General features: G+C 41.8%; 1 protein-coding gene across 2 annotated transcripts in view; it reads left to right on the forward strand.

The window, feature by feature from the left end:
* Positions 1-25781, forward strand: part of LOC126545583 (synaptic vesicle membrane protein VAT-1 homolog-like) — a 69532-nt gene extending 43751 nt beyond the window's left edge. Inside the window, exons 2-10 of one of the 2 annotated variants that reach the window (XM_050193503.3) lie at positions 2289-2418; positions 4744-4959; positions 5750-5892; positions 10494-10597; positions 10936-10991; positions 18371-18565; positions 19999-20139; positions 23141-23246; positions 24897-25781. In XM_050193503.3, coding sequence (XP_050049460.1) covers positions 2289-2418; positions 4744-4959; positions 5750-5892; positions 10494-10597; positions 10936-10991; positions 18371-18565; positions 19999-20139; positions 23141-23246; positions 24897-24907 — 1102 coding nt within the window. In that variant the 3' untranslated portion in view covers positions 24908-25781. The remainder of the gene's footprint in view (positions 1-2288; positions 2419-4743; positions 4960-5749; positions 5893-10493; positions 10598-10935; positions 10992-18370; positions 18566-19998; positions 20140-23140; positions 23247-24896) is intronic. The other variant, XM_050193504.3, reaches the window with a different exon arrangement.

Below are 25781 nucleotides of genomic sequence, written 5' to 3' on the forward strand. Positions count from 1 at the left end.
GGGGAATGGCTTTCGCGGTCGCTGTCTAGTGACTGGTCGCCGCGGCATGCTCGACGAATTACTCCGGAAGCTGCGCGCTCTTGGCTGAGCAACAAAAACGGCATCTTTCCGGGTCGTCGCTTTGGGGCGTGACAGCACGATGCGGGTCCAGAGTGGCGTGCATGAGCGTTCGCTGCTAAAACTGCGCTCGATGTTAAAGCGTGCTGTGCGCAAGCTAATTCTCTAAGTTAATTTTTTGTGAAGTTTACACAAGCTGGGCACTTTCATGCATGTAGAACTTGCAGCAGTTAATATTTCACCTTAGACCTCTATATATCTGTTTCTGTTTGCTATAACCTCAAGCAAATTTGGTTAACACTGTGAAAATTAAGTACTATGACTACACGCACCTCTGTAAGCTGACAGTTTGACTATTGATCAGTTTTTTACATGCTTATTTGAGTGGTGAAAATTTGAGCAAGTACTGCTAAATGTATGTCACTTGTTTAATACAGTTGATAGCCTCATTGAATATATGGAGTGAACTTTAGTTATAGCAGTCTACATGCCTCTGTATGTTGCAGTTAAGTGCTTATCCCTATGCATATTTATCCCACCCATTAAAAAGTGCACTGTCTGAGCAACTGCCAGCATGCCTCTGCAAGGCTACATCTTCCCATAGCTAGCACAATCTTCCTCCTCTACCTGTCACATCAGCAGCTGCAGAACTATCAGCTTGGGGCAGTTTTGTTGCTGCTCTAAGCCAGCTTTACAGTGCATATGACAGTGCTTTCATATGGACCACATGACCAGTTGTCGTAGGAAATTGTGGAAATAAAAAGCTGATGAAATTACTTTTGTGTAGTTCCACGGTCATGGCATCAATGACACTGAATATGCAAACAAAGCTGCTCAAACACCACATGGAGACTGCTGCATTCCAATTACATCAAAGGGCACACTGAGGCAGCTTTGCTTTCTTACACGTACACTTGTTAGCTCAATGGAATGCCCTTAATACGCCTGCTAGACTCTACACTGAACTCCTAACTGCAACTCTGACCTCCACCTACGCTTTTCAGGCGGGAGAAATATATTCTATATTCGGTAGCTACGATCAGGAGTTGCCTTCACAGAACCTTATTCAACACTAATTGGAATGATTGACACTGCTGCATGCGACGTCTGTGGCGACAGAGGGAGCATCAACCAACTGCTGTGCCACTGTCCTCAATCTAAATTGCACTGTATACTTCAGTGGATTGCGATCGTAGGAAGATATCTACTGTACAGTAAGTCTATTTGAGTAGTGACCTAGCTGCTCATTGGCCTGCTAGGCAGTGAAGGCACTTATCTCTAAGAATAACTGGTGTGTGTGTGTGTGTGTGAATGCTAACGACTGCATGGTGCTGTCCATCTATGTGCATGTATTCAGTCTCCCCTTCCTATCTTTCTGTTCCTCTTCCCCAGTGTACGGCAGCCAATATTCCTTATTGAGAACCATACCTTTTTGTAACCTGTTGTCCTCATTTTATGCATTTGCTTAACAGAGCATCTGACAGGTTAAAAAGTTTACTGCTAGTTTTCTCCAACTCAAACCTTGCATCAAGAGTTCAGTTAAGTTAGGTGGAAGTTTGCCTAATAAGTGTGGCGTTGAAACCAGTATACTTGGCACAAATAGCCACGTGTATACAGTTCTACCTGGGTTGGGTGCTGTCAACTTCCAGAGCAGCGTGCTCCTGATTCCCACATTGTTTCATTTACCTTGCTGGGAGATGTTGGACTAGTTCCAGTGAATTGTATCAGTGCCACCAAAGCGTCAGTTTTATCACAAAGCTGCAACACAGGAAATTACCAACATTTAATGTTTGGACCACAGATCCTCTGAAAATGTAAATTATCTGTGTAACATTGCTAACACAATGGCATGACTCCTTGCTACTTGCTGTGCCTTCTGAATGGCCTTGCAGGGACAAATGTGTTTTGGCCACTTTACCGAAGGTTTGAGCAGGCAGGCAGTATTTTGCAGGAACCACCAAGCCTGCATGCTCAACCTATAGTATGCACACAGTATGTAGCACTGAAAAGTGGAGTTAAATTGTTTCTTGAAGCCACTTCCTGAATTAGTTTCTTATATGTTGCAGCATGCATATCTGTAACCATGTTTGTCTAGGATCACTTTACATGGTGTACTTGTCTCATTTATGCAAACCGTTTTCTTATTACTAGAAAACTATGGCAGTTTATGATTTAGCAGTTGGCGTGTTGCACATTCCATGCTTTTCTCACCAGTATGGCCTTTATTGCAGCGGGCTCAACTTTTTGGACCTTATGGTGCGACAAGGAGCTCTTGATAACCTTCCAAAGACACCGTTCATCATGGGATTTGAATGCTCTGGCGAGGTGGAAGCTGTGGGTGAAGGCGTAACAGATTTTAAGGTGAGTGCCTATGTGATGCATAACAGGTTGCAAGAAAGCTCGAGCCATTAATTTACATTGAGAGTGTTTTTGCATTTTATCCACTATAATCCAGGGCTGTAATATTGCTCCATCTGCAATAATAAAGTCCGCCTGACTAAGTTTGTCTAAAGAATGCCAGTGATTGGTAAACTGGGGATGTATGCTCAGATTATCACTTTCAGTAATACTATCACTTTCAGGTGACTTTGTACATGACTCATTAGAATATTCAAGCAGTTAGACTCAGTGAGCCAATTGGCATACACTGAAAAATGTCTACAAGAGTAACCGTTCGAGAATACGTCCAGTGATCACATGCTGACTGCATTTTTTACCCTTTCAGGCACCAATTATGTCCAGTGAAAATTAAGTTTTGAGACACTTTTTGTATCGGAGTCATGACAAGCATACTGCTGCTGAATAGGTTATGCATTTTCTAATCATTGAGTTTTGTCAAGTTTACAGAATGTGAACTCCATGTGAGTACTCTCTACAGGAACATCAGATATGAGAACATTAACTATTTCAGTCTAACATACTTGGAAACCACTTGCCTAGCACTTAAAATGTGCTTCATGTAAAACATTCTGCAAAACGATACATTTAACCTGATGCACATGACAACATACGACCATGAGCAAACACCCAGCAGTCTACCTTTCAACCTGTTTTACTAAAACACCTTACACAATATCAAACTTGCAACACAGGTCCAATCAGAAGTGTGAAGGTGTTTGGGAAAAATTTTCATTTTCATCAGTCTTTGCACTATCTCTATGCTCTTCCTAGATGCACAATTGTACATTCACCTCAAAGGGTTAAGCATGATAGATTGTTTGCACATGTACTGAAATTTTCATGCACCATTTCATGCCACATCTAGCTGTCAGGCTTTTCATTTTTGCTAGCACTGCTGTTCACACCAGATATCTGATATCCTGTTAACACAGTTAGACCCTTTGGAGTGTATTTGTCCCACAATAATCATCTGCCTTGCTTGCATTTTTTTCTTCAAAACGCTGCGCTCCTACTTCAGTGTCGAGAATGTTATGTCACGCTGATAACGTGCATGCCGTTCGTGACTTGGAAGTACCACCGGGCTCTCAGCGTTAAAGGAAATGTGAGAAAGACAGATGATTATTGTTGCAAGACAAGAAAAGCCTCAAAGAGGGTAGTATATGGCATATGGCAACTTTATGTACAGAAACTGTCTTCCATTGTCATCTGACCTACACACATTTCACTGTTAGAATGACTGCATACTTGTTTTGTAAAGTGAAAATTGCATATATATATATGCATGCATGCATACAGGCATACAGCCGCTTTAAAAATATGCAAATACCATGTAGCTGGACCGAACCAAGGTAATCTTTGCTGTAGCTTGGAAATACTCGGATTTTGTGCATTCTGCCTAATTAGATAATTAGTCTTAATTAATCAACTTCTCTATTGTAATTAGATGAAAAGTGTGAATGAGAAAATTGTAGAGCCACATGGGTACTCTCGATACAGCTTTGTTTCTTAATAGTACGTGCCACGTACGTTTTCACAGCATGAGAGGCCCGCGAATACACATGTAACTGGGTGCTCATGGAACTTTGCGTGTATCCGTGGGCTTCTTTCACGCTCTGAAAAACTTTTATGTCGCATGTATTCAGCAACTGAAAGCTGTATCGGGAGTTTTTCATGTTGCTATACAATTTTGCTTTACAATGGAACAAATCTGAGCATCTCCACGTGACTCCAAGCAATATTACCTTAGTTCGGTCCAGCTACGCGGCATTTGCATATTTATAAAGTTTGGCTCAAGTTACATGGGCCACTGTCTGTGCATGTGTGCGTGTGTGCACGCACACGTGCGCACAGTTCCTTTGAAGCCTGTTAGCCAGCCACACGCAGTGCTGCTGCTGGCACCATTGTATTGAAAGCACAGTACGTTTCAATAGTCTGCATTTATCTGAAACAGTGGCTTAGCACCTATGGTGCTTTTTTTGCTAAACACTGGTTACAGGTTCAATTTCCTGTGGCTGCATTCCACGTAGGCAGAATACAAATGTTCATGTACCACACATGTTCAAAACCACAGGTCAAAATTAATCCAGAGCACTGACATCTTTCATATCTAACTTTCGGGACATTGAATCCCATCAAAACAGCATGCAATTTTTATAAACAAAATGGCAAGAAATTCAGCCTTGTTGAATTTCAAAGTTCAACAATCACGTTCAATCAACAAACACTAGTCATTCGAAACACTGATTCTTGATATCGTAAGAGTTGAAATAAATTCTTGCTGTGCAGGTTGGAGACCGTGTGGCTGCTCTGACAGAATACAAGGCTTGGGCTGAGCTAGTTACTGTGCCAGCCAAGCATGCTTACATACTGCCAGCGTCGATGTCCTTCGATGATGCTGCTGCTGTGCTCATGAACTACGTCGTGGCCTATGCTCTTCTTTTTGACATAGGCAACTTGCGAGAGAAGCAGACTGTGCTGATGCATTCCGTTGGTGGTGGAGTGGTAAGTTGCACTCAATGAGTCATACAGTGCTCTTCTTTGAGCAATACCTTTCTTTAGCTACTTTGCCCACCTGTTGGTTGGACGAACTCTTACAATACAGTGGCACATACCCAGAGACCCAAGTTGTCTACTAGCTTGGCTCACTGGGTATGTGCCTGAACAACTTTAGCACTGCATATGTGATATTAACCACTACATATACCACTACCACTACATATACCTTTTTGTCAAGCACAAGCTGCTTGATGGAGAGCTTTTGCAATGAAGTTGCAGCCAGGATGCTAAGCATAGCAGGGATGCCCCAGTTTCAACTTGGGCGTAGTGATTACAAGATATACTGTCATGGTATCGCACAGCATTGTGGTTGGCAGCAAGATTGCCACTTCATGCATCTGCTGATGTACCCATAAAGTTTTGCGGTTCACGATTGGCATGGGGATATTCTGCCCATTGCAGCATGCAGATTACTCAAAGCTATCACTGACCTTGACAATCTTAAATTGTTTCTGCCACAGTTTTGTCCCCTTTGTGGTGTATCAAATGTTTATCACAATTTCTGGCCTATGCACCAATGTGTGCATGCTGCATTGCATGGTAACTGCTTTTGTCTATTTTATCATGGTTTACCAAAATGGGCTCACTTCATTACATAATTCCACCTGCACTTCGTCAGAAAAATTGTATCCCTAACATACCTAGCTATTACAGAAATACTGTGTTGTATAGTTTGTCTTTGCTGCTACTACTTGCCTTGTGAAAATGGCACTCGACAATGTCCATTGTTTTCTAGGGACATGCAGTGGCTCAACTTTGCAAGACGGTTCAGGATGTGACGCTTATTGGAACTGCCTCCAAGAACAAGCACGAGTCCTTGACAAACTTGGTTACTCACCTCCTTGACCACAGCTCTGACTATGTTCAAGAGGTCAACAAGTATGTGCAGTGCATTTTTGTGCTCCCATTGACTTTAAGTTTGCTCTGGATGAGTGTACCAGTTTCACTAAAGGTCTCCCTAAATACATGTTCAAGAGACCTTTCGTTATTCACTCTTGCTCTGTAAAAGTTATTGCAGCTTATAGTTCAATGTGCTTTCTTCATGCCTCCCTCTTCATTATTCATTGTTAAATTGCCATTTACAAATCAAACACCACAACTGGGTGCATTTAAAATATCTTAAATCATGCCCACTGCCATGTCATCAGTTGTGCTAGCAACTCTCTGTAACTAGAAAAGTAGCATAGCAACTGCTCATTTTGTTCATGTTTACTATTTCATACACTTCCGCGGTTTGTGTTCAAACTAAAACACAATACATACATTTACGCTCGGTGATATTCAAATGGGCTCAAATCATTGCACATCCAAGCCCAGCTCAAGTGGTGCGACACCTAGAAAGTTAAACAGGTTTCACTGTAAACCTATTCGAATATGAGGCCTCTAGTGTTGAAGCCCAACATATATATATTAGTAACGCCTATTTAATGCTGTAGTGTATGCAATAAAATGAAGCTATCCTCTGCTCACAACCACAGGGCTTTATTCTAGAGCTTTTTTAGGTATTCACCTTTAACTGTATTAAACTTTTTTCAAAATACATGTTAAGAGCTCAGTCCAATGGCATATTTCACTGATATGATTGAAGCATCAGGTCACTCATCCCTTTCCATTGTCCATTGCTGCCTATAGAGTGGCGATACACCATTGCCACTATTGCCGCATGGTTCTGTCAAGCCCTTCACCATGTCACTGCTTCATCTGACAAGGCACCACATTGGCCTCCCTAGTGCTTCTTCACGAGCATGCATTGCACGTATAGCAGGCTGCGTGCCCCCATGAAGCACTGCTCGCCATATGTACCACTGGGTCCACAATCATGACTGTGCCCATTTCCCTAATGTAGTTGCAAATGAAGTAAACTTGCATTTTTCATGCAATGTTAGGATTTGGTACCCTGTAGATGCTCGAATCCTAGAAAAGCATACTGTAACACAATCCCAAAATGCATCATTCAATGCATGCATTTGGAACATACATGATTTGCATTCCAATGTTGCACTCACTACAAATGCATTACTACTACTTAACTCATTAATGTTCTACATAGTAATTCATACCACCAAGGTAGCAGCGATTTGTTTTGCTTGTTTGCACATTCTGCTTGCTAGTTATTTCAGCTTCATATGACACTACAAATATGTTACACGTGGATGAAAATTTTCAATACAATAAGTGACCCTTGTGTCCTTCCTTGGTGACAGCCCAGTAAGCCTCTCTTCAGCTCATTATTGCACTTTGTGCCCATCATTGAGTCATGTTGACTGACCAAGGGAAGTGGTATCTTGCAGGTACTTAAAGGGACACTAAAGTGAAATGATTTCTTCTGCCATCAATAAATTACCGTTCTACAACACCAAAAACACCACTCTTACAACGATAAGACGTTTGGTAAGCCAGAAAAAGCGCAAGGACGAAATACGGGTGGCGACGCCTACTTAAGTTCCCGCACCTGGGGGCCGTGACGTCTTGGATTTTGATGGCATCTTCTAGGGCCTACTAATTATATATAGCGGTACAGATTGACTACATTGTGTTCTAAAGAACCAAATATTAAACATGGCAAGTTTCGGGAACCTTCACCCAGCCAACGCGGCCCAAATGCGAAAACATACTTTGGAATCACTGACGTCACTGACGTAGCGGCGTCGGGGTTTCGGCGTGAAATTCAAATACTGATACTTGAACCTTCATTTCCTCATCTAATAATCAAACTATTTTTTTTATATGACTGTCTGCAGGGTTCTCAAACAATGCTTTATTAGTCTGAACTGATTTATTGTTTAGCTTTAGTGTCCCTTTAAGTGCTAGCTAGCTGAAACACTCAACTGCTTCGTTGGCAGTATAGCATAAAAATTTGCAGCACCTTTGTGCACACTGCTGCAAGTACTAACATGTGTGAAGAGTGGTGTGCTATAGCACAGTGGTTTCATTGTTTAATGCTTGCTGGGAATAAATCTTGCTCAAGCTAAGTCATAAAGGTTGGCACACACCACCTGCTTGCAGTGCACCACTGAACAACGCACTAGCATTGTGCAGCATAGCACCAGTAGCTGTGGCTGTCTTGGACACATAGCTGCCTTGCCATCAAGTAGCGGCAACCAGATTCTTTTAAGTTCAACCACCTTTCCAGTATAAAAAAAATTCCTTTAATTTATGGAGCATTCACTGCACTGCCTGCACTATGTAGTGTGCTCTTCCACTAGTCAGATTGGCATGGTGCAGCTGTGGTGATGCTGCCATCGTACCATCATGTACACCTGCTGGCAGCTATAGCATATGGCATCTTGCAGACTGCACTTGTCACTGAGTAGGTGCATTTAGAGGATGTATGAGAGCTTGCGAAATTCTTACGACTCTCCAGTATAGCCAGAATTGCCTCAGGCACTTCAGTATTTCTTAGGGGCCCGGGTGCTCGAATAACAATTTTCCAATCGATTGCGAATGTTCAGGGAAAACAACCTTTGACTATGGAATTGAAAACCATAATTTTTAATTTTTAAACAATCAAATATAAATGTTGCTGGGAGTCTGTTGAGCAACAAAAGGCTTTTACATAAATACATCTAATGGCTTCAACATATGGATGTGGAGTTAGTGAATAGCTTGTAAATGAGAAACAAGGGAAAGTTGATATCTGGTGCACCAAGACAGTGACAGTAGTGAAACAAAGGAACAGCACGCAGTAGTGTACTGCTTGGTGAAGGAGCTAAGTGCAATGCTACAGCACTGCAAAGCATTTTAAGGGAACTTAAACATGCTGAGATTAACCAAATAATGAAATGCTTTTCCCACACAGAGACAAATTTATAGGCTGCCCAATTAAATAGTGGTCACTTCTACCCAAGTTCCCTTTCCTCCAAGAGTTCACTCAAGAATGGGTTCAGAGAACTGATTCTCTAACAGTGGAATCATTTGCACGTGTATCCACTTACATCAGTCGTTCTCCTGGTAGACTGAAACATATTCTTGTCCTTCATTGCTATTCAATTCAATAAATAACTATTTGAAGTTGACTGTTTGTTCTGTTCAAATATTCATGATTGACAAAAATATATGAATTGAATAGCAATTTCTATTCAAAAGTCTGAATATTCGTACTGTTCGTACTATGTCTTCAAAAGAAGACATTTGGCTGTATCAGTCATTCATGCCGCTGCAGTGAGCAATTATAGTTTATAGTGATTCAAAGGAAACTGACTAGAAGCTTGCTTTGTGCTTAAAGGGCTGCTGCAGATGTCGGTTCATTAGTTTTAGCAGTGTTGCTTCAGCTCCACTCCGCTCGGATTTCATGCGCTAAAGTGGCTGCAGAGAAGCGCATCTCCCAGAGACTCGACTGACGTGCAGTCAGCTTGGCTACAAAACATTAAAGGAGCAAGTGGATGCACACTGACGCTCCGCTCAGTAGTCTCCATAGTGGGGTGGAGGCATGCAGCGTTCTGCAATCCACTGCTGGAATGAGCGTTGCATGCACACACACTGCCGTTCCCGCTGTTACAAGACGCACTGTTCTGAGCGGAGCAAACCGTAAATGCTCTAAAACTGTCTATTGAGCTTATGCAAAGTTGAAAGGCATGTGCAACATGTTGCACTAGCACCTTTAATATTCTGTCTACTCTGCAAGTGCACCAGCTGAATTCTTGTGGCACCATGTACATACGACTCAAATAAGGCAGCTGTATAGGCAGATGTATAACATCTACAATTTCTGTCACTCTGACAGTGAAGACGGATGAAACGGAAGGTAACTTTTTGGTATGTTTGTCTGCTAATTCAATCAGGTCGGTTTATTTCCTTAGAGGCCCCTTTATCAGGGGTGTTACATAAGGGGTAATATGCTTGCATATTTCCATTTATCTACAAGTTTTAACTGCAGTTCAGGATATATTGTCACAAAATGCCCCCTTTTTTTAACGCGATGTAATCGATGCTTTCTTTAGCCATAGAAACAGTCCTGTGCATTCTGTTGTACAGCACATGCACCTGTGCATGGTAAGCTTGCACCCACCAGTTGGTGCCCCTATGCATGCTGAACGAGTGTTTTATGGGTGTGATGAATTTTTACTGAATTCAAAGTAAAATGTGTTCAGCTTTCAATTCAACAGGAAGTTTCCTATGTACATTTTAGTGTTTAGCTATAGTATTCAACTTCTCCCACTATTTTTCATTTCTTGTGCTATTCCTAACTGCAAAGGAGTCCTTGCTCATTCCTCAAATCATGCAGCACCTGTGTCAGAACATAAATTGCAAAAGTTCTTACAGATTTAACTGACAATTTTTAGGAGTCAAATTTTATACATTGCTTGTTTTCCCACTGGTTGCCACCTATCATTTTGCATAATCGCACCATAAGTTCCAAATGCAGAGTCGTCCACTTGACCATATAACATCATGTTTAAGCCTCTTGTCTCACCTTCAGGCATGAGCATGCATGCATAACCCCATTTTCTTTACCAGAGCTTTCTTTCTTTTTTGTGCAGGATTTCCCCTGATGGAGTGGATCTAGTCTTGGATTGCCTTTGTGGTGAAGATTGCAAGAAAGGCTACAGTCTCCTGAAGCCCTTGGGAAGATACATTCTCTATGGTGCGTGTGCGTGCGTGTGTCGGCTTTCCAGTACTGACATTAAGCCCTACTGGTTGACTGAGTAATCAGTGATGATACTTATATAGGTCTTTTGACTTGCTTGTGGATGGAATCATGGTGGAAAATTTATAAACCGGTGCATCAACTTGCTGTTCACTTGAAAACTTGGGGTCTAATTTTTTATTGAGCTTGTATATTCAACACCACCTTGCTCAAAAGTTGGTTAAACCTTGCTGCTTAGCTTTCAGTGATTTCTAGGAATTTTTTGCCCATTTATACATTTTTCTATATACATGTGTTACATTTCTTACATCCATGTCTAAAATGTCTTTTTGCAGGAACATCATGCATTGTTGCTGGAGAAACAAAAAGCTTTTTCAGCTTCGCCAAATCGGTAAGCTGTGCTTGCATATTGCGCTTTCCACATTGTCAAATCGTTAGTGCAGCAGTGAGTATTGTATTACATGAAATGTTGCATGTTCTAAATCAATGTTCTTCACTTATTAAATGTTCCATATGCTTCATAAGTTCATTTACTGCCTACCAATTCTTCTATTCGAAACAATTACCTGAAGATTATGAGGGATATATACTTCAGCAAAATGGCCATAATTGGGATTGTTACACATAACCTTTTACTGCCGCAATGCCTCAGTGGCTGGTGTTCTGGTGAGTATGAGTAAAGTCAGATTGGTGGATGTGGTGGCCACTACATTCTGATGAGGGCACAATTCTTGTGTACTATGCTTTAGGTGCATGTTAAGAATCCCATGTAGTTGAAATTCAAAATCTTGCATAGTTTCTCGTAGCCTGCAGCTTGCTTTGCGATACACTAACCCCCACAATTTCCATATTAGCCTGTTACCTTCATCTCCAGTGTCCTGCCTGGACCATTTATATGCCTTGCATCCCCCCTCCTCCCCTTGCATAAGAATTACCTGAGCTTGCCAAAGCTAAATCCACTACCCATGTACAATCAACTTACCTTGCTACTGTGTAAACCTGCCTTTCGCCCAGCATCCTGCAGTTTTGACCTTTTGCAGTACAGAGTTCCCCACTATTATGGAATCTATGCCAATTTCATTAGGTGTACTCATCACTTGGCTGCCACAACTGATCATGCCAAGCAGTCTGCCTATGTGGTGACTCAATATACCGGGTGTCCCAGTTAACTTCGACCAATATTTTTAAACCCAAGAGCTCTAGAGAAATCGTACTGACTGCATAGTAGCGGCAGTCGTGTGTACTTACAGCCAGTATTTTTTTCATCATGAGGTATTAATTGCTTTTAATTAGTGCATTTTTCTAATTGCTTGAATTGCAAACATGTCAATTACAAATTTGTAGAACACCTTGAATAACCTCTGGATCAAGCATTTATTTGGTGCTGAAGTGTGCCTGGTTGTTTTTCAGAGAAAAAAAACAAAAGCCCGCAAATTACGTGAACTATGAAAAAGATGCGCACTCTCACACTGTTACTCGGGCGCGTCCAAGCAACTTTTGGAAGATATACGGCTGCATTCATTTCTCGCATCGTACGAGGGTTCGTCATGTAGAATGGCTCGAGAGGTTTCACGACCTAAGTAGCGTGGTGCGATTAGTCGGCATCTGCGGACGCAAGGATGTTGTGCTCGATCATGAGGCACTCGGGATAGCTTTAACTTTCACATATCGTGAAACAAAGCTACAAAAGAAATTCAACTAACGTTTAAAAAAAGTGCACAAAGGAGCACGGAAAAAAAAAAGGCAGCTATAGGAATAACAAAGAGCTACTCAGGAATTCATTTCAATAAAACAAACAAAAAGCATGTAAGGCATCTCAGCCACCCACAAAGACGCACCCAAAGGTGCAACTGGTTTAGCCATTTCCCCTTTGTCTCTTGAACTCCGGAAAAAAGGCAAGTCTTTTACTTATTTCTATCTTTGTTGCAAGCTTTTTTTATCCAAGGATAGGGTGATATCATAAAGGTGCGTTAGTCACATTTTACACCAGTTTTGATTGGTTATTTTCTATTGCTATTTATAGCACGTGCTCAAACAGGTCAATCTGAAGAAATACAGTACTTGCTTCTTTCAAACACTTATGCTGTTGCAGCTTTGACCAACGACGTTGGAATCTTATGGCAAACTCTGCTTATTTTTGCCTTTAGGGCGTCCTGTGTGCTAGTTTTGCTGCTATACACGCAATCTTCCGCGTAGCCCCACAAGAAGTCCAGCGGTGTCATGTCTGGCGACCTTGCAGGCCAGGGTACACGTCCGTACTGGCCAATCCACTGTCCAGGAAAAAGCTTGCTGAGCCAAGCTCAAGACTGACTACTACTATGCGCAGGAGCACCATTGTGTTGAAACCAGGTGTTCTGAAAGTGTGCAAGTGGAACATTGCAACAGACGTTGTTCATTGGGCCCTCGATGATGTCGATGTAGCGTTGCGTCATTAGTGTAAAAAAGATGGGTCTGATGATGTTGCCATCAAAAATACCGCACCACACATTCAACGACCCCTGGTATTGGTGTCATGTTTGTGCCAGCCAGTGGGGATTCCTATCGCTCCAGTAGTGCACTTAGTGAAGATTAACTTGTGCGTTTCTGGAGAAATTAGCCTCGTCCATCCAAAGCACGCGAGTGAAAGTCTGGTTCTTCACATTTCGTAAAAATCTAATTGGCAAGGTCAAGTCTCTTTACAGAATTTCGTTTTTCAAGTTTTTGATGAAGATGCACGTGGTACGGGTGCATATTCGGAATTTTTCTTTTCCCACCTGCTGTTACAGTCATGTTATAGTTGGTCGGTGGAGAATTGGATACTCTTCAGGAATAAGATGTCTGCTTTGGTTAACCAATATGTCCCTTTCATTAAGATAACCAATGGTAAATCTGGTCGAGCAAACCAATAAAGTTCAAGGTGTCGCATGCCTCATAAATAACCTCAAGCTAACCACATCTTGTGGCATTGACGGCATTAATTCTAAAATTCTGAAAAACATTCATAGCATCTAGTAATATTGTCTCGCATCTTCAGGCAATCTTTAGAGGCTGACGTGCTGCCCTCAGACTGGAAAATAGCAAAGCTCATACACATATTTAAGTGAGGTAATAAACATGCACCAGAAAACTACCATCCGATATCATTCAAATCTATATGCTGCAAAATGCTAGAAGATGTAATTGCATCCAATGTCTACAGTCACCTGGAAGCCAACAAATTTTTCTTTTCTAATCAACACGGATTTCGGAGAAACTTCTCTGGTGAGACGCAATTATTAGAATTAAGTGATTTGCATACTAACATGGAAGAGGATCTACAAACTGCTTGTGCTTTTCTAGACTTTTCAAAAGCGTTTGACCTTCGAGCACATTGCCATTTGATTTTGTTACATAAATAACATCAATATTTTGCATGATGCTCAATATAAATGTCGTGGTGTTAACCTAACTTCAACTCGCTTGTAGTCGACGCACATGGTATACATCTGTGCCAATGCTTCGAGATCATTAGGGTACATAAGGTGCAAGTTACATAATTCCACTAAAGACATTCATACACTAGCTTATCTAACATTTGTTCGACCTCAGCTTGAATACGCCACATCCGTCTGGTCTCCCCATCAGAAATACTTGACCGAAAAACTCTAATCTATTAAAGGCTTCCTCACCATGTCTGGCCATTTTCAGCTGACAAACGCAGAGCATACATTGTGCGATAACGATCGTGTCTAAAAAGTATTAAAATGCTACACGCCGCAGAAAGATCTGAAATTTCAAACCAAACGCAGTTTTCCCTTCTCCTCGTGGCCGCCGCGCTCAAAGCTGGAGGATGACATACTCGTATACCTGCGCCTACGTACTGGTGTCAGCAGTGTGACATTGCTCGTGGTGACGCGAGACTTATTCGACTTCTGTTATCCGTCTGATCTGTTGCTTGCATTGACGAATTGAAGTTTAGATAAATAATAAAACACAAATAGAATGCCTGCATGCTTTTGTTTTACTTCGCACCGAAGCAGGAAAGATGCACTTCTGCTTCGTCTGCTTGTAATCGCATGCGCAGGTACCGAAACTACGCTATTTTCTACCATGTTCCAGCGCGTGATCATTCTCTGTGATCCGCTTGTTCTCCCTCATTATTCATGTAGCACTGAATTATACCGCTAGTCATGTATTCTTGTGCACAACACACAAAATTGTGTGCTGTGCGAAACAAGACAGCTTGCGCACGACGCCGTCAGCGGAATTGCGTAGCGCCGAAAAAGCGAGAACAAAATGAAGGCGGGGCTTGTGACGTATGCGTCGCCCGACCCTCGAGGTCCGGTATGGGAGAACGCACGGAAGGAATTTCGCTTGCGGAGGCTAGGCGGGGCGATCGGAGAGTCTTGCTTGGCAGTGGAGCCCGCCTACTGAAATCATGGGTTCACGGCACTGAAATTTCTATCTTGGCTATGAATGAGCCAATATGAAATTTTTATGGCAGAACACTCCCTAGAGGACATGTAACAACTTCCAGAGTACAACCAAAATTTGCTGTGGGGCTTGGTGAGGGGCCCTTTAAGAATAGGGCTGCACGTTTTATTTCACGTTATGACTAACAAAAGCATAACTCAAATTAAACTCGACCTCTCACTACAGCCCTTGCATGATCGTCGTGAAATAGCCCTGCTATCATTATTTTATAAATACGTCCATAATACAGCACCATCAGTTCTGCCTCTTGAAACTTGTTTCAGGTCACACTGATTGTACAATCGGTTCAATTTCATGCGCATCTATGGAAAGACTAATTCATTCAACTACTCCGCTCTTCCAAGAGCCATTCACCTTTGGAACAATCTTCGTAACACCATCGCTTAGGGTGACCGAGAAAATTTCCGGAGTCTTCCAACAACTAATTTTTCAAACTCGACAGAACCTAACATTTTTTTTCTTGCCTTTCCCGTTATTAAAGTGCTACTATCCCTTGAATACTGTTTTTTATAGCCAAATATGTCCTGCTCGCTCTGTAATTCTATTCATTACATTTTACTTTGTGAAAATTTCTTGAGTGACCTCTTGTGTTCAAAAGCATTTGGTTTGTCCATTGTACAATTTTAACACCACATTACTGTATGTTAGTGCATTTCCTACACATTTTGTATATGTATTCACACATCTATTCTAATTATTGTATATTCTAATCTGTGTGTATATTCTAATCTGAGTGTCTGCAAATATTCTGAGTGTATATTCTAATTTTACGCAATGCCTCTAGAGGCCTGTAACGTATCTTTAAATAAACCTTTTTTAAATCCTCCACACTAATGACCTTGAGGTTCCAACATCCGCACTAGCGTCGCACATACTGCCGTGAGGGTTAGCAGCAAAGAATGCCAAAGCATCAGTTTTCGCTTTTTGAACTACTGCCGCAGTCCTTTGTTGCTTTCTTGTGAAGCTACCCATCTCGCAAAGGACTTTGCACATTCTAAGTATTGTTGATGGACTAAGCTATTCTCCACAATGCCACATCCAGAATAGCTTGGCTGGCTTCCTCTTGTTGCCGTGCGCTGCCCCCAGAGCCAGGATCATTTTAGCCTTCTGATCATTCGTGAAGGTTACGACTGTCTTCTTGAAGAGCAGGTCACTGGCGTGGTACCGTTAACATCTCCCGTTATGATCTATGCACTGACACGTTGAGCAAAAATTGTGTAATCGACAGCAGCATATGCTGGCTGTACAGATCTGCCAAAATGCATTAGATGGACGTAGCCTGTGCAAGGCTTGTTTCTATTGCTAAAGCGAACAAAAGGAACATACGTTCCAGGCGCACCTATCTACAGAACAATGAGTGGGCAAAATTGGTCTCTAGTGCGCTGTCACGGTTTCCTGGTTTCAAATCCCCCCTCCCTCCCTACAGCTCCGCTTCACTTATCAATGCATCAGCGGCGTGTTCTCATGATGCCGTGACCATCACATAGCATGAAGCCCTGTATCGAGCTGCCGCCGCTAGTAAAGTCATGTATCCGTGGCTATGCACTTGGGAGTGCTTGAGTAGCGGTACGCGAGCGCTTATCTATTTCGTATTTTAGATGTTTTGCGCACTTTTGTTCTCTGAAAAACTGAGGCAAAGCTGAGCACGAAACAAATGCTTGATTCAGGTTATTTGAGGTGCCCTACACCTTTGTAATTGATGTTTGTGATTCAAGTAATAATTAAAAAGTTCACTAATTAAGAGCAATTAATACTTTGTGATGAAAAAAATACTGGCTGATGAAAAGTGATGCTGATAATGAATGATACTAGATGAAAAAGATTTAGCGCTTGTTTTTTTTTTTTTTTTAAATCTTCGTCCAGGTTAACTGGGACAACTAGGGTGGTTGCTTGGGCTAGTTGGTAATTCATTATAAAATATAAGTTGCAGCGTGAAGGACAAGGTCTCTGAGAGAACATACACTGTGCTGACTTCCAACAATATTTTGTGTTGCCACATCTTGTGTGTATATTCAAGAGGGGCATGCGCAGGCATGCGTAGAACACCCCTTGTGACTGCCTTTCATTTGGGAAATACTGTCATTGATTGCTGTGCAGCTTCAAGTTAACAGGGCAGTCCCCCATGTCTGCTTGACCATGCACAGCAGTTCTCATGGTATCATGTGCAGTACACTAGGTGCACTGTACTTTGCATACTGCTATATAGAAAAAATGTACAGGACTGCCATTGACAATAGCAAGATTATACATAGGTTCTGGGCAGGTTTGTGTGTATTGTGCAACTCTTCTGGATAAGTCGTTCTGCAGGTAAAAGTACATTGCAGTGCTTTAATTTCTAACTCTCGGCAGCTTGTGTACCTGTTTTGTGCCATGGTATCTCAGTAGCTATTGTGCGCTGCTGAGCATGAAGTCACTTGTTTGATCCCAGCAGTGGAGGCCACATTCTAGTGGGGGTCCCAGAGTACCTTTAATGATTTGAAGTCGATACTCGAAACATTATATTGTTTGTAATAAGTTTATAGGCCTGTGCATGCAAGGTCATTGATATAGCAGTTTCCATGCATGGCATGTTAGCAGTTCGCCATACAGTGTGGGGCAACCTGCTGTGGTGGCTTAGCAGCTATGGCATTGCACTGTTAAGTACAGAATCACGGGTTTGATTCCTGGCCTCGGTGGCCACATGTCAAAGGGGGAAAATTCAAAAATGTCATGCACTGTGCCTTGGGTGTACATTAAATAACCCAAGGGGATCAAACTTAATTCATAGTACCCTACTACAGTGTGCCTCATAATATCCTTGTCTTGGCATTTAAAACCTTACAAGTGTGTGTGTGTGGTGGTGCATTTTGACTGTTACTGGAAATGAAATTGGCCAAAATTTATGTCATCTTAGGTTAAAGCCAAAACTGAGATTTCTTTGTAGCTGCTTTGTTGTGGTAAGGCTGCTGGTTATGCGATGGATGTTAGATGATCTCATTAATAATTTGAGGTTGTGTTAATCTTGGTTGCTTCCTCATTAATGGTTTGATCTTTGACTCTGGGCATCAGTTATTTGTTAGGTAGTTCACAGGTATTACAGCAATAGTTGTGCTCTACACAGAATGAATCGCAGCAATGAAAACCATAAAACAAGTGCTTGTACTATGGTCTGTCTCGTTCATTTAATTGTTGCTGCTTGATTCCATCAAGCAGATCGACTGGCCCACAAGGGTTTCTTGTAACCTAGAGAAATAACAGCAGGGAATCTTTATATATTCAACCTTTATGCTGAAAATTGTGGCTAATGAAGTCGTTGAAATTTTCCTTTTTCTTCTGCAGTGGTGGCAGGTTGATAAAGTAAGCCCCATCAAGCTTTATGAAGAGAGCAAGGTGATCTCTGGTTTCAACCTGCGTCATCTCCTCTACCAACAAGGCATGCACGACTATGTCAAGGGAGTTGTCTCCAAAGTGTTCTCCCTCTACGAGCAGAAAAAGATTACTCCTGTTGTGGACTCATCCTGGGCTTTTGAAGACGTACGTGTTTTCTCCTTATTCCTGTAGTGTCAAAAATATAATTGCCTTAAAAATGCGATGTTAGTTTCACACATGGTTCCCATCTAATTTATATCTGGAGTGGTTGAGGCAGCACTTGCCCTTATTCTCATGAATGCAATTGCAAACAGCGAATACTGAATTTAATAATTTTGCCCAGCAATTCCCTAATAATCATGTACTTATTAGATCCTTACTGTGGTTTACTGTAAACCATACTTTTATATATTTGAACCTTATGCTGTGAAACATTCCTGCAGTACCTCGCCATTTGTTTGGTTTCACCTGCTCTATTCTCTCCCTCCTAATGATCACGCATCAATTGGTATTTTTGCAAGAAAATTACAGTATTAACTCTATCCCCACTGGCATGCCAGTGTTCTTAGATAAAACACCAGTGTGCTTAGATTTAAGTGCATCTTAAGAACCCCTGGTGGTCCAAATCACATTAGTCCCCCACTACGGTGTGCCTCATAATCAGATAGTGGTTTTGGCACTTAAAACCCCCATAGTTAAATTTTTTAAGCAAGCCATACCCCTTCTTGATATTTTAATTTTGTCTTCAAGCTATAAGAACACCTCTGCTTCAAATACATCAGTGACTATTAAATTTTCTCAAAATAACTTAGCGTACATAAAAAAAATTGATGTAACAATGGATTTGTTTTCAACAGCAGTTACGCTGCTTACATTTCACTATTTCCTCTCTTCAGCGTTTCATAGTACTGAGCAACTATATTTGCTTGCACTAATAAAAGCATCTAAGCAGGCATTGCCTTTTGCAGTTACATCCATTTTGCACTTAAAGCAAAATGAATGTCAATCAACTCTCCTGTGAACTTTGCCGTGCACTTAGAATTATGATCACTGTTTTTGCTCACTAAACTAGCTGAGGTGGCTTGGTAGGCAAAGAAGCTGCTGAACTTGAAGTACTGCTGAAAACAATAGGTGCCATTGTTGCAAAAAGCACTCCTAAAAAAATGCAGGCAATCTGAGAAACTGATCTCTAGTAGTAGTTTGTTGTATTAAGGACAGGAGGAAGGCAAATCAAGGGTAGCAGACATCCAAACTGTCTTGCTTCCCAGTGGACACCTGAACTGTTCCGCAACTGTGAGAGAGACTAAGAGAAAAGATAGGAGAGGAAAGTTACAATAAAATCTATGTGAAAAAAATTGAAAAATTGAAAAGTGAATATACCTATAAGTATGTCTAAAGAAACTGCATTTACAATAAGCACTACCTCACCCTGGCCACCTTACATGGGTGAAAAGTTCTGGCATGCTCATTCGCATGTGTTCTGCGAGTTGCCACATACAATAGCAGCTGTTTATTCTGTGCATTAATGGCAACTGATTATCGATGCTTAGCTGGCAGTTTTTGTAGCATCATTCAATGGTGACATTCTTTTCTCTCAGGTGACAGAGGCCATGCAGAAGATGCATGACCATAAGAATGTTGGTAAGCTGACGCTGAACCCCAGCCTGGAACCAAAGCCCAAACCCCAGCCAGAGAAGGTAGGCACACCTGACGCACACCCACGCCGTTTTAGTCTCAAAGTGAGCACAAGTCAGTTATCTCATTTCCTCACTAACACTAGCATGCTCATGTAATGCTGACTGGTAGTGGTTACCAACAATGCACTAACCTCTTTCCTTGTGAGTTTGCATTTATTTTGAATTTTGTGCTTCGTGAAATTCTGGTAATCCGACAGCAAGTCAGTGAGTTGCATGCTAGGGTTGTCCAGATACTGACTTTAAAGTATTTCCATTAGCTACATGTTCGGTTGAGCTGGGCAGAACCTTGATGTAACCATTTTCAATCAAATGAAATTCGGTTGCCTTTATGTAATAGACGGGCATTTTATTCAGTTCATCAAAGTAGTTCTGCATTGCAGCTCTTCAGGAGCCTACATGAGGACTTGCATGGACTTGATGAGCACAATTGCTGCTATTAGCTAACCTGGCAAGTGCAGCAAGTGTACTCTCCTGTTCACATATCACCATTCATGTCACAGGCTCCTGTTGCGATGTAATTGGTCATACTCTGCAATGTTGCAATAAGTTCCCAGTAAATTCAAGGTTGTGGTTGCTACAGAAGCTGCCATCACAAATGTTTTTGCTGCAACTCTGAACTCGGAACACATTAAAGCATTGGTGCAGCGAAGTTTTCATTCAGGCTTGAGTGCATTGGGACACTGACATGTGTACTACTACAAATTACTTGCCGAATATTTCTTGCGATATCAACTTGTTGATATCCCAGGACACTTGCCTCTTCCATTACTGCTGTTGCACGAGCCGTACCACAGTTCAGCTAGACTACCTTCTAATATAACCCTTTGAATCTTCGTCCACTTGCCTTCTGTTAACCCTTTCTGGTTCAATGATTCCTGCAGGAATAACACTTTACAACAAATATCAGACATAGAAAACAGACTAATCTTGGAAATCTGAGCGTCGCCAACTCTATATAATTTCTCAGTTTGGTGTTGCACATAAATGTGGTTTGCTCAGACATTTCGTAAATGTTCCTGCATTGCATCCTGCTGAGGTTAAGCCTTTACAGTCGACTTCAGTTAATCTGACCCTGATGGGACCGCTGAAACAAATAATTATGCGGTCGGTCAACTTAAGCAAGATGCAGAAAACGTCCAAATGCACCGCTGATTCGTTTGACAGTACTTTCCATATTCAACATGCCACCAAATCAAATGCACACCCACTTTCTGTGTCCAAAGTAGAGAACTAATGCAGAGATAACATTAAAGCTCTTAAAAAAAGCAGAAATTAATGTGCAGCTGTTCGTTTAGCAAGAAAAATGGGCTAGGGTCTAGTGTTGCACAGTGGTGGCCGGTTTATTGAACTCGGCTTCGCCGCAATACAGCAGTGTTATGCAGCAAAGCATAAAGGCCTCGAGTGTAGTTTTCGGCTCAATTTTCATGCAAAAACAAGATGCACCTTATGGTCCGGCAAATACTGTAATCTGACATTGTGAGCTACTGTTGCCTGAAAATCTTCCTAAGGCAGGCCACAAATCGTAATTTTCGACTTGAGTTTTTGACACATGTTCAATGCAGTCACTGTCCCCAAGCTCTGCCGAGACACTGCCAGTAAAGGGGTGGTTATTGGGGTCACCATAGGGGTCAGGTGCGTGCATGCTGACTGGTCAAGCTTGAATTATCTGGCAAAGACTAATTTTAGGGCCAAAATAACGAACTTTGGCCTTCAAGAGTGGAACACGATAGCATTCAAAGATCCCCAACTGCTTCTCGCACTTCCCAGCAACTGCAACTTATGTAACCATAATGTTTTCCTGGAAACACTGGTGGCGAATGCTATGCACGAAGGCGAGCTTTCTGGTTCTTTGTTTGTTCCCCCCCATGGCAGACGCTGTGGATGCAAGTGCCATGTGGATGGTTTCAAGGAACCGTGTGGGGTGCACCGCTTTTACTAAGACGGACCTCAAACAGCAGCTGGAAAAGGGCTTTGAGTTTCCGTGTAACAGAATTGTTTTCTCGTACATTAAAATTACACACCAACACTGTCTATAGCTTGTAATTCATACTTTACGAATTTTCTAATGCGTTTGAAATTCAATTAGTTCAGTAACGCCTATGCACCACACGGATTTTCCTTGTACGGACATCAGCGCCGACACTGATGCTGGATTTTCTGTGACACAGGGCCCTTAACGCTGTCACGTTAAAACTTATGCCCATAGAAATGCATGGGCGCCGGCTGGGACCTTCAGTCAGGATTAATCGGGATCAGGCCAGTGCATGTGGTGCAACTCGGTCTGCAAAAAACTCTCCTGCTCCTATATTCACTTACCTTGATATTACAAATGTCGCACCTTAAGTAACAGGCCTTGTGCTTGTGGCCATTCCTCTTTCTCAAATGAATATACATTCATGCATTGCCAAGTTGCATTTTCATTGCTACAAAAAATTGTGGCGCAAGCTTCGCAATAGTCAGTATCAGAATTTCTAATTAAATCTTGCTTAATGCTCATTCACATGCTTCACAGTACTGTTACAGGGACAGAACATTTGCACTGTTTGCAGTTTTCAACGCAGATTTAGTTACCTGGTTAGGATTTAATTTTGGAGAATGTTTAAAGGTACAGTCAACCACAAAAGTTTATGGACCACAGGATCTCGGAAAACGTTCAATTTCCGGGCAGCCTGTAACAGCAGTCAGTAAAACCGAACATCACAATGTTGTTCATATATATTGGTAGAGGCTTTTGATGTGAATACTTGGTGTTGTGAGGGGCTGTGCAGATATTCAGCTTTTTCTGATTTCATGTTCCGAAAAATTTTATGGTTGACTGTGCATATGCATGCAGTTCAGTTGCCATCCCTAGTGCATGCATGTGTACTGCCATAGGAAAATTACCACTGTCATGCATTTATACGTTTTCATTATATGTGTAGCAGTGCATGTCAAGGTTATGTGCATGGCAATACCATTGCTGTTAAGTCATTACTAGTGATGTGATCTCTTCTTTCATTTTTATGCACAATGTTTATAAACATTTACCAATTGCTGCCTTCAGTCAAAGGGAAAAGACAAGGAATCAAAGGACGGGAAGGCCCCTGTGCCTTCGGGTGAGAGTACGGATACAGAGAAAGATGCCAAAGAGGAACAGACCCCTCCTGCCAGTGAGTTTTTCTTCAGTGTTATTTGTGTTTGTTTTTAAGTACTTAACAATCTTTCCCAACTTGGTTACAACACACATTACCCAGACAACACAAGACCTCTTGGGGGTATCCTTGCAAGGTTCAAATTTCTTTGTTTGCACGGACGTCCCGGGGACGTCCTTGGTATGTAGCCTATAGAATCGTTGTAGTATACACTTGTGCTCCATCTGAAAACCAATATAGTGATTCCATTAGGTTTTAAGATCACTTAGGGATGTCATTGAAATACCTCACAAGTTTCCATATGAACAGTTTCCCTGCGTCGGCTTTTGTGGCAGCTATTTCACTTACATTTATATGATAGTACAAGTTTTTTTCAATTTGTGCAGTAGTTTACAAAACATAATAAAGTGCATGCAGTATATAAGATCAGATATGAGGCTGTTTTGCATATGCATGAAAGATGTGTATATTACAGCCTTGATGACTGCATTGCAACGGATATTTTAATTTCCTGTGTTCGCTAAGAATAGTGGCAACAAACAAGTTCATGCGGAACACTGTCTACTCTGAACCAGAATTCAACCAACCAGGTTGCTGGCAACACAAAGCACTTTCCAAAAATGTTTACTGTATTTTAATGTAATAATTTAATGTATTTCACTGAAAATGTACCAGAAAGTCTCCTGAAGGTGTACCCTCCACATTGGCTCACTGACTATAGCTGCTGCCAAGCACAAAACTGGGTTTGATACCTGCCTGTGGCAGCCACTTTCCAATAGGGACGCAGAAATGTTTGCGTGCTTACATTAATTGCAAGTTGAACTTCAGGGGGCTGAAATCTGGGGCAGTCCACCATAGTGTCTCAGAGCCTCAGTGTCTCTCTGGGACTAAACACCATGAATCAAATCCTTAACTCCCAAGAACATCCTGAAGTTGAGCAGTAAAGTATGAAAGCACTAGATACATTTGTGGGAAGGTGGGTATTTAAGAACGCAGAAACCAGCCTCCTGCAGATATGCACACACACGCAGACACCAACTCCATGCCTGCAAACTTGCCAGTACTTGCTGGCTATCCTTACAATTTACTAAAAGTCCTGTGTACTAAAAGTTTCCTTCGCTCACTGAGGGGTAGCAACTAGCAAAAAGAAAGCTTGTGCAGAACACTGTGCTGAACGGGATTCTTACACCAGAGGAACAACCAGAGCAAATTGGTTTAGTTTGTTGGCCAATGTGCCTCAGCAAGATACGACAGACTCGTAGTGGCAGTACATTTAACAGCACTGACCTGCTTTGTGTGTGGTTTTTAAGCATCCTCAAGGCCTCTTTAAATACTTTGAAATAAAGCCAGTGCCGACATCACTGCTGCTACATAACTGTCGTATTCAGCTGAATGTGCTTTGGCCTGATGACTTGCTTATGCTTTGGCTAGTCCTTATAAAAAGCCCAATTCTTGACCAGCTTAAAGAAAGGGGAATAAATCTCTCACCAACATGACTTCTTGCTTTCAAAATTGCTATCAAGGCAAATTTCATTTCCTTGCAAACCTGCCATGTGCTGCCTATATGTCAAGTTCTTGTGCTTCCCACCTTAAGGCATTCTTTGTGCTTTTCTGTGGCCGGTAGTCTTTGGCATACAAATAAGGAGCCTGTGTTTAAATACTTTACAGATGCAAGCTAAACAGCTTGCTGAACATGGGGCCCGGACATCTGTTGTTGCTGCAGGCTGCTCAGGAGCGTGAAGAAAACATTGCATGGTGGTCAAAGGAAATTTGTGTACTTCAATCTTGTCTGGAAGCTGCTTTGAAGCGAAGGGGTTTGGGACTAGCACTGCCAGCCCAACTCCTCCTAAACATGTCTTCAATCTGTGCTCGAATGACATTCCCTTTACGTGCAACTCTTTAAAGCCTATGCTTTGTCAGTGTTGTTCGAACAGTATCTATTCGAGTCTATTTGTTGTCTTGACTCCCAACTCTTGTTGACACTTAAATGTGCAGTTTTTCCATTGATTACATACTTTTGGGATGTTGTATCATGTGGTCAATCAAGATTGTGGCTTTAATGAAATGTGGCTATTGCTTCCCTTCCCTCCCTACCTGCCATTGGGGCTGTATCTTGGTACGACATATCATAATAGGCAGTTTTGCACAACTTTGGAGTCCCTGGCTGTGTTCACGAACGAACAGGTGCAAGTGGCTATTGATATTAAAATTATTGCACACATGTAATGTGAGCCCAAAATTTGCAAGCTTAATTTACAGCCTTCTGTGCACCCTTTGTAGTGCTGGTAGAGTGGTCCTTTCCTGCCCTTTTGTGGAACCTTTTCCTAGCATTGTGCATTCTCTCCAAAGAGCACTGCAAGGTGTGCCACTCCTGATTTCATCGGTTCTTCAGGCTGTGCATTACAGTGTTGGTCGCAACTTAATTGAAGGTTGGCTCTTGCAAAGATAATTTACATGTGTCGCTTTAAAGATGTGTATTTTTATGGCCGCTGTGCGTGCTGTGTTTCCACACTGCCTGTGATCTTGTTTGCATTAAAACTGTCTGTACACATA

This window comes from Dermacentor andersoni, chromosome 1, assembly GCF_023375885.2.
Source record: "Dermacentor andersoni chromosome 1, qqDerAnde1_hic_scaffold, whole genome shotgun sequence".
Lineage (NCBI taxonomy): Eukaryota > Metazoa > Arthropoda > Arachnida > Ixodida > Ixodidae > Dermacentor > Dermacentor andersoni.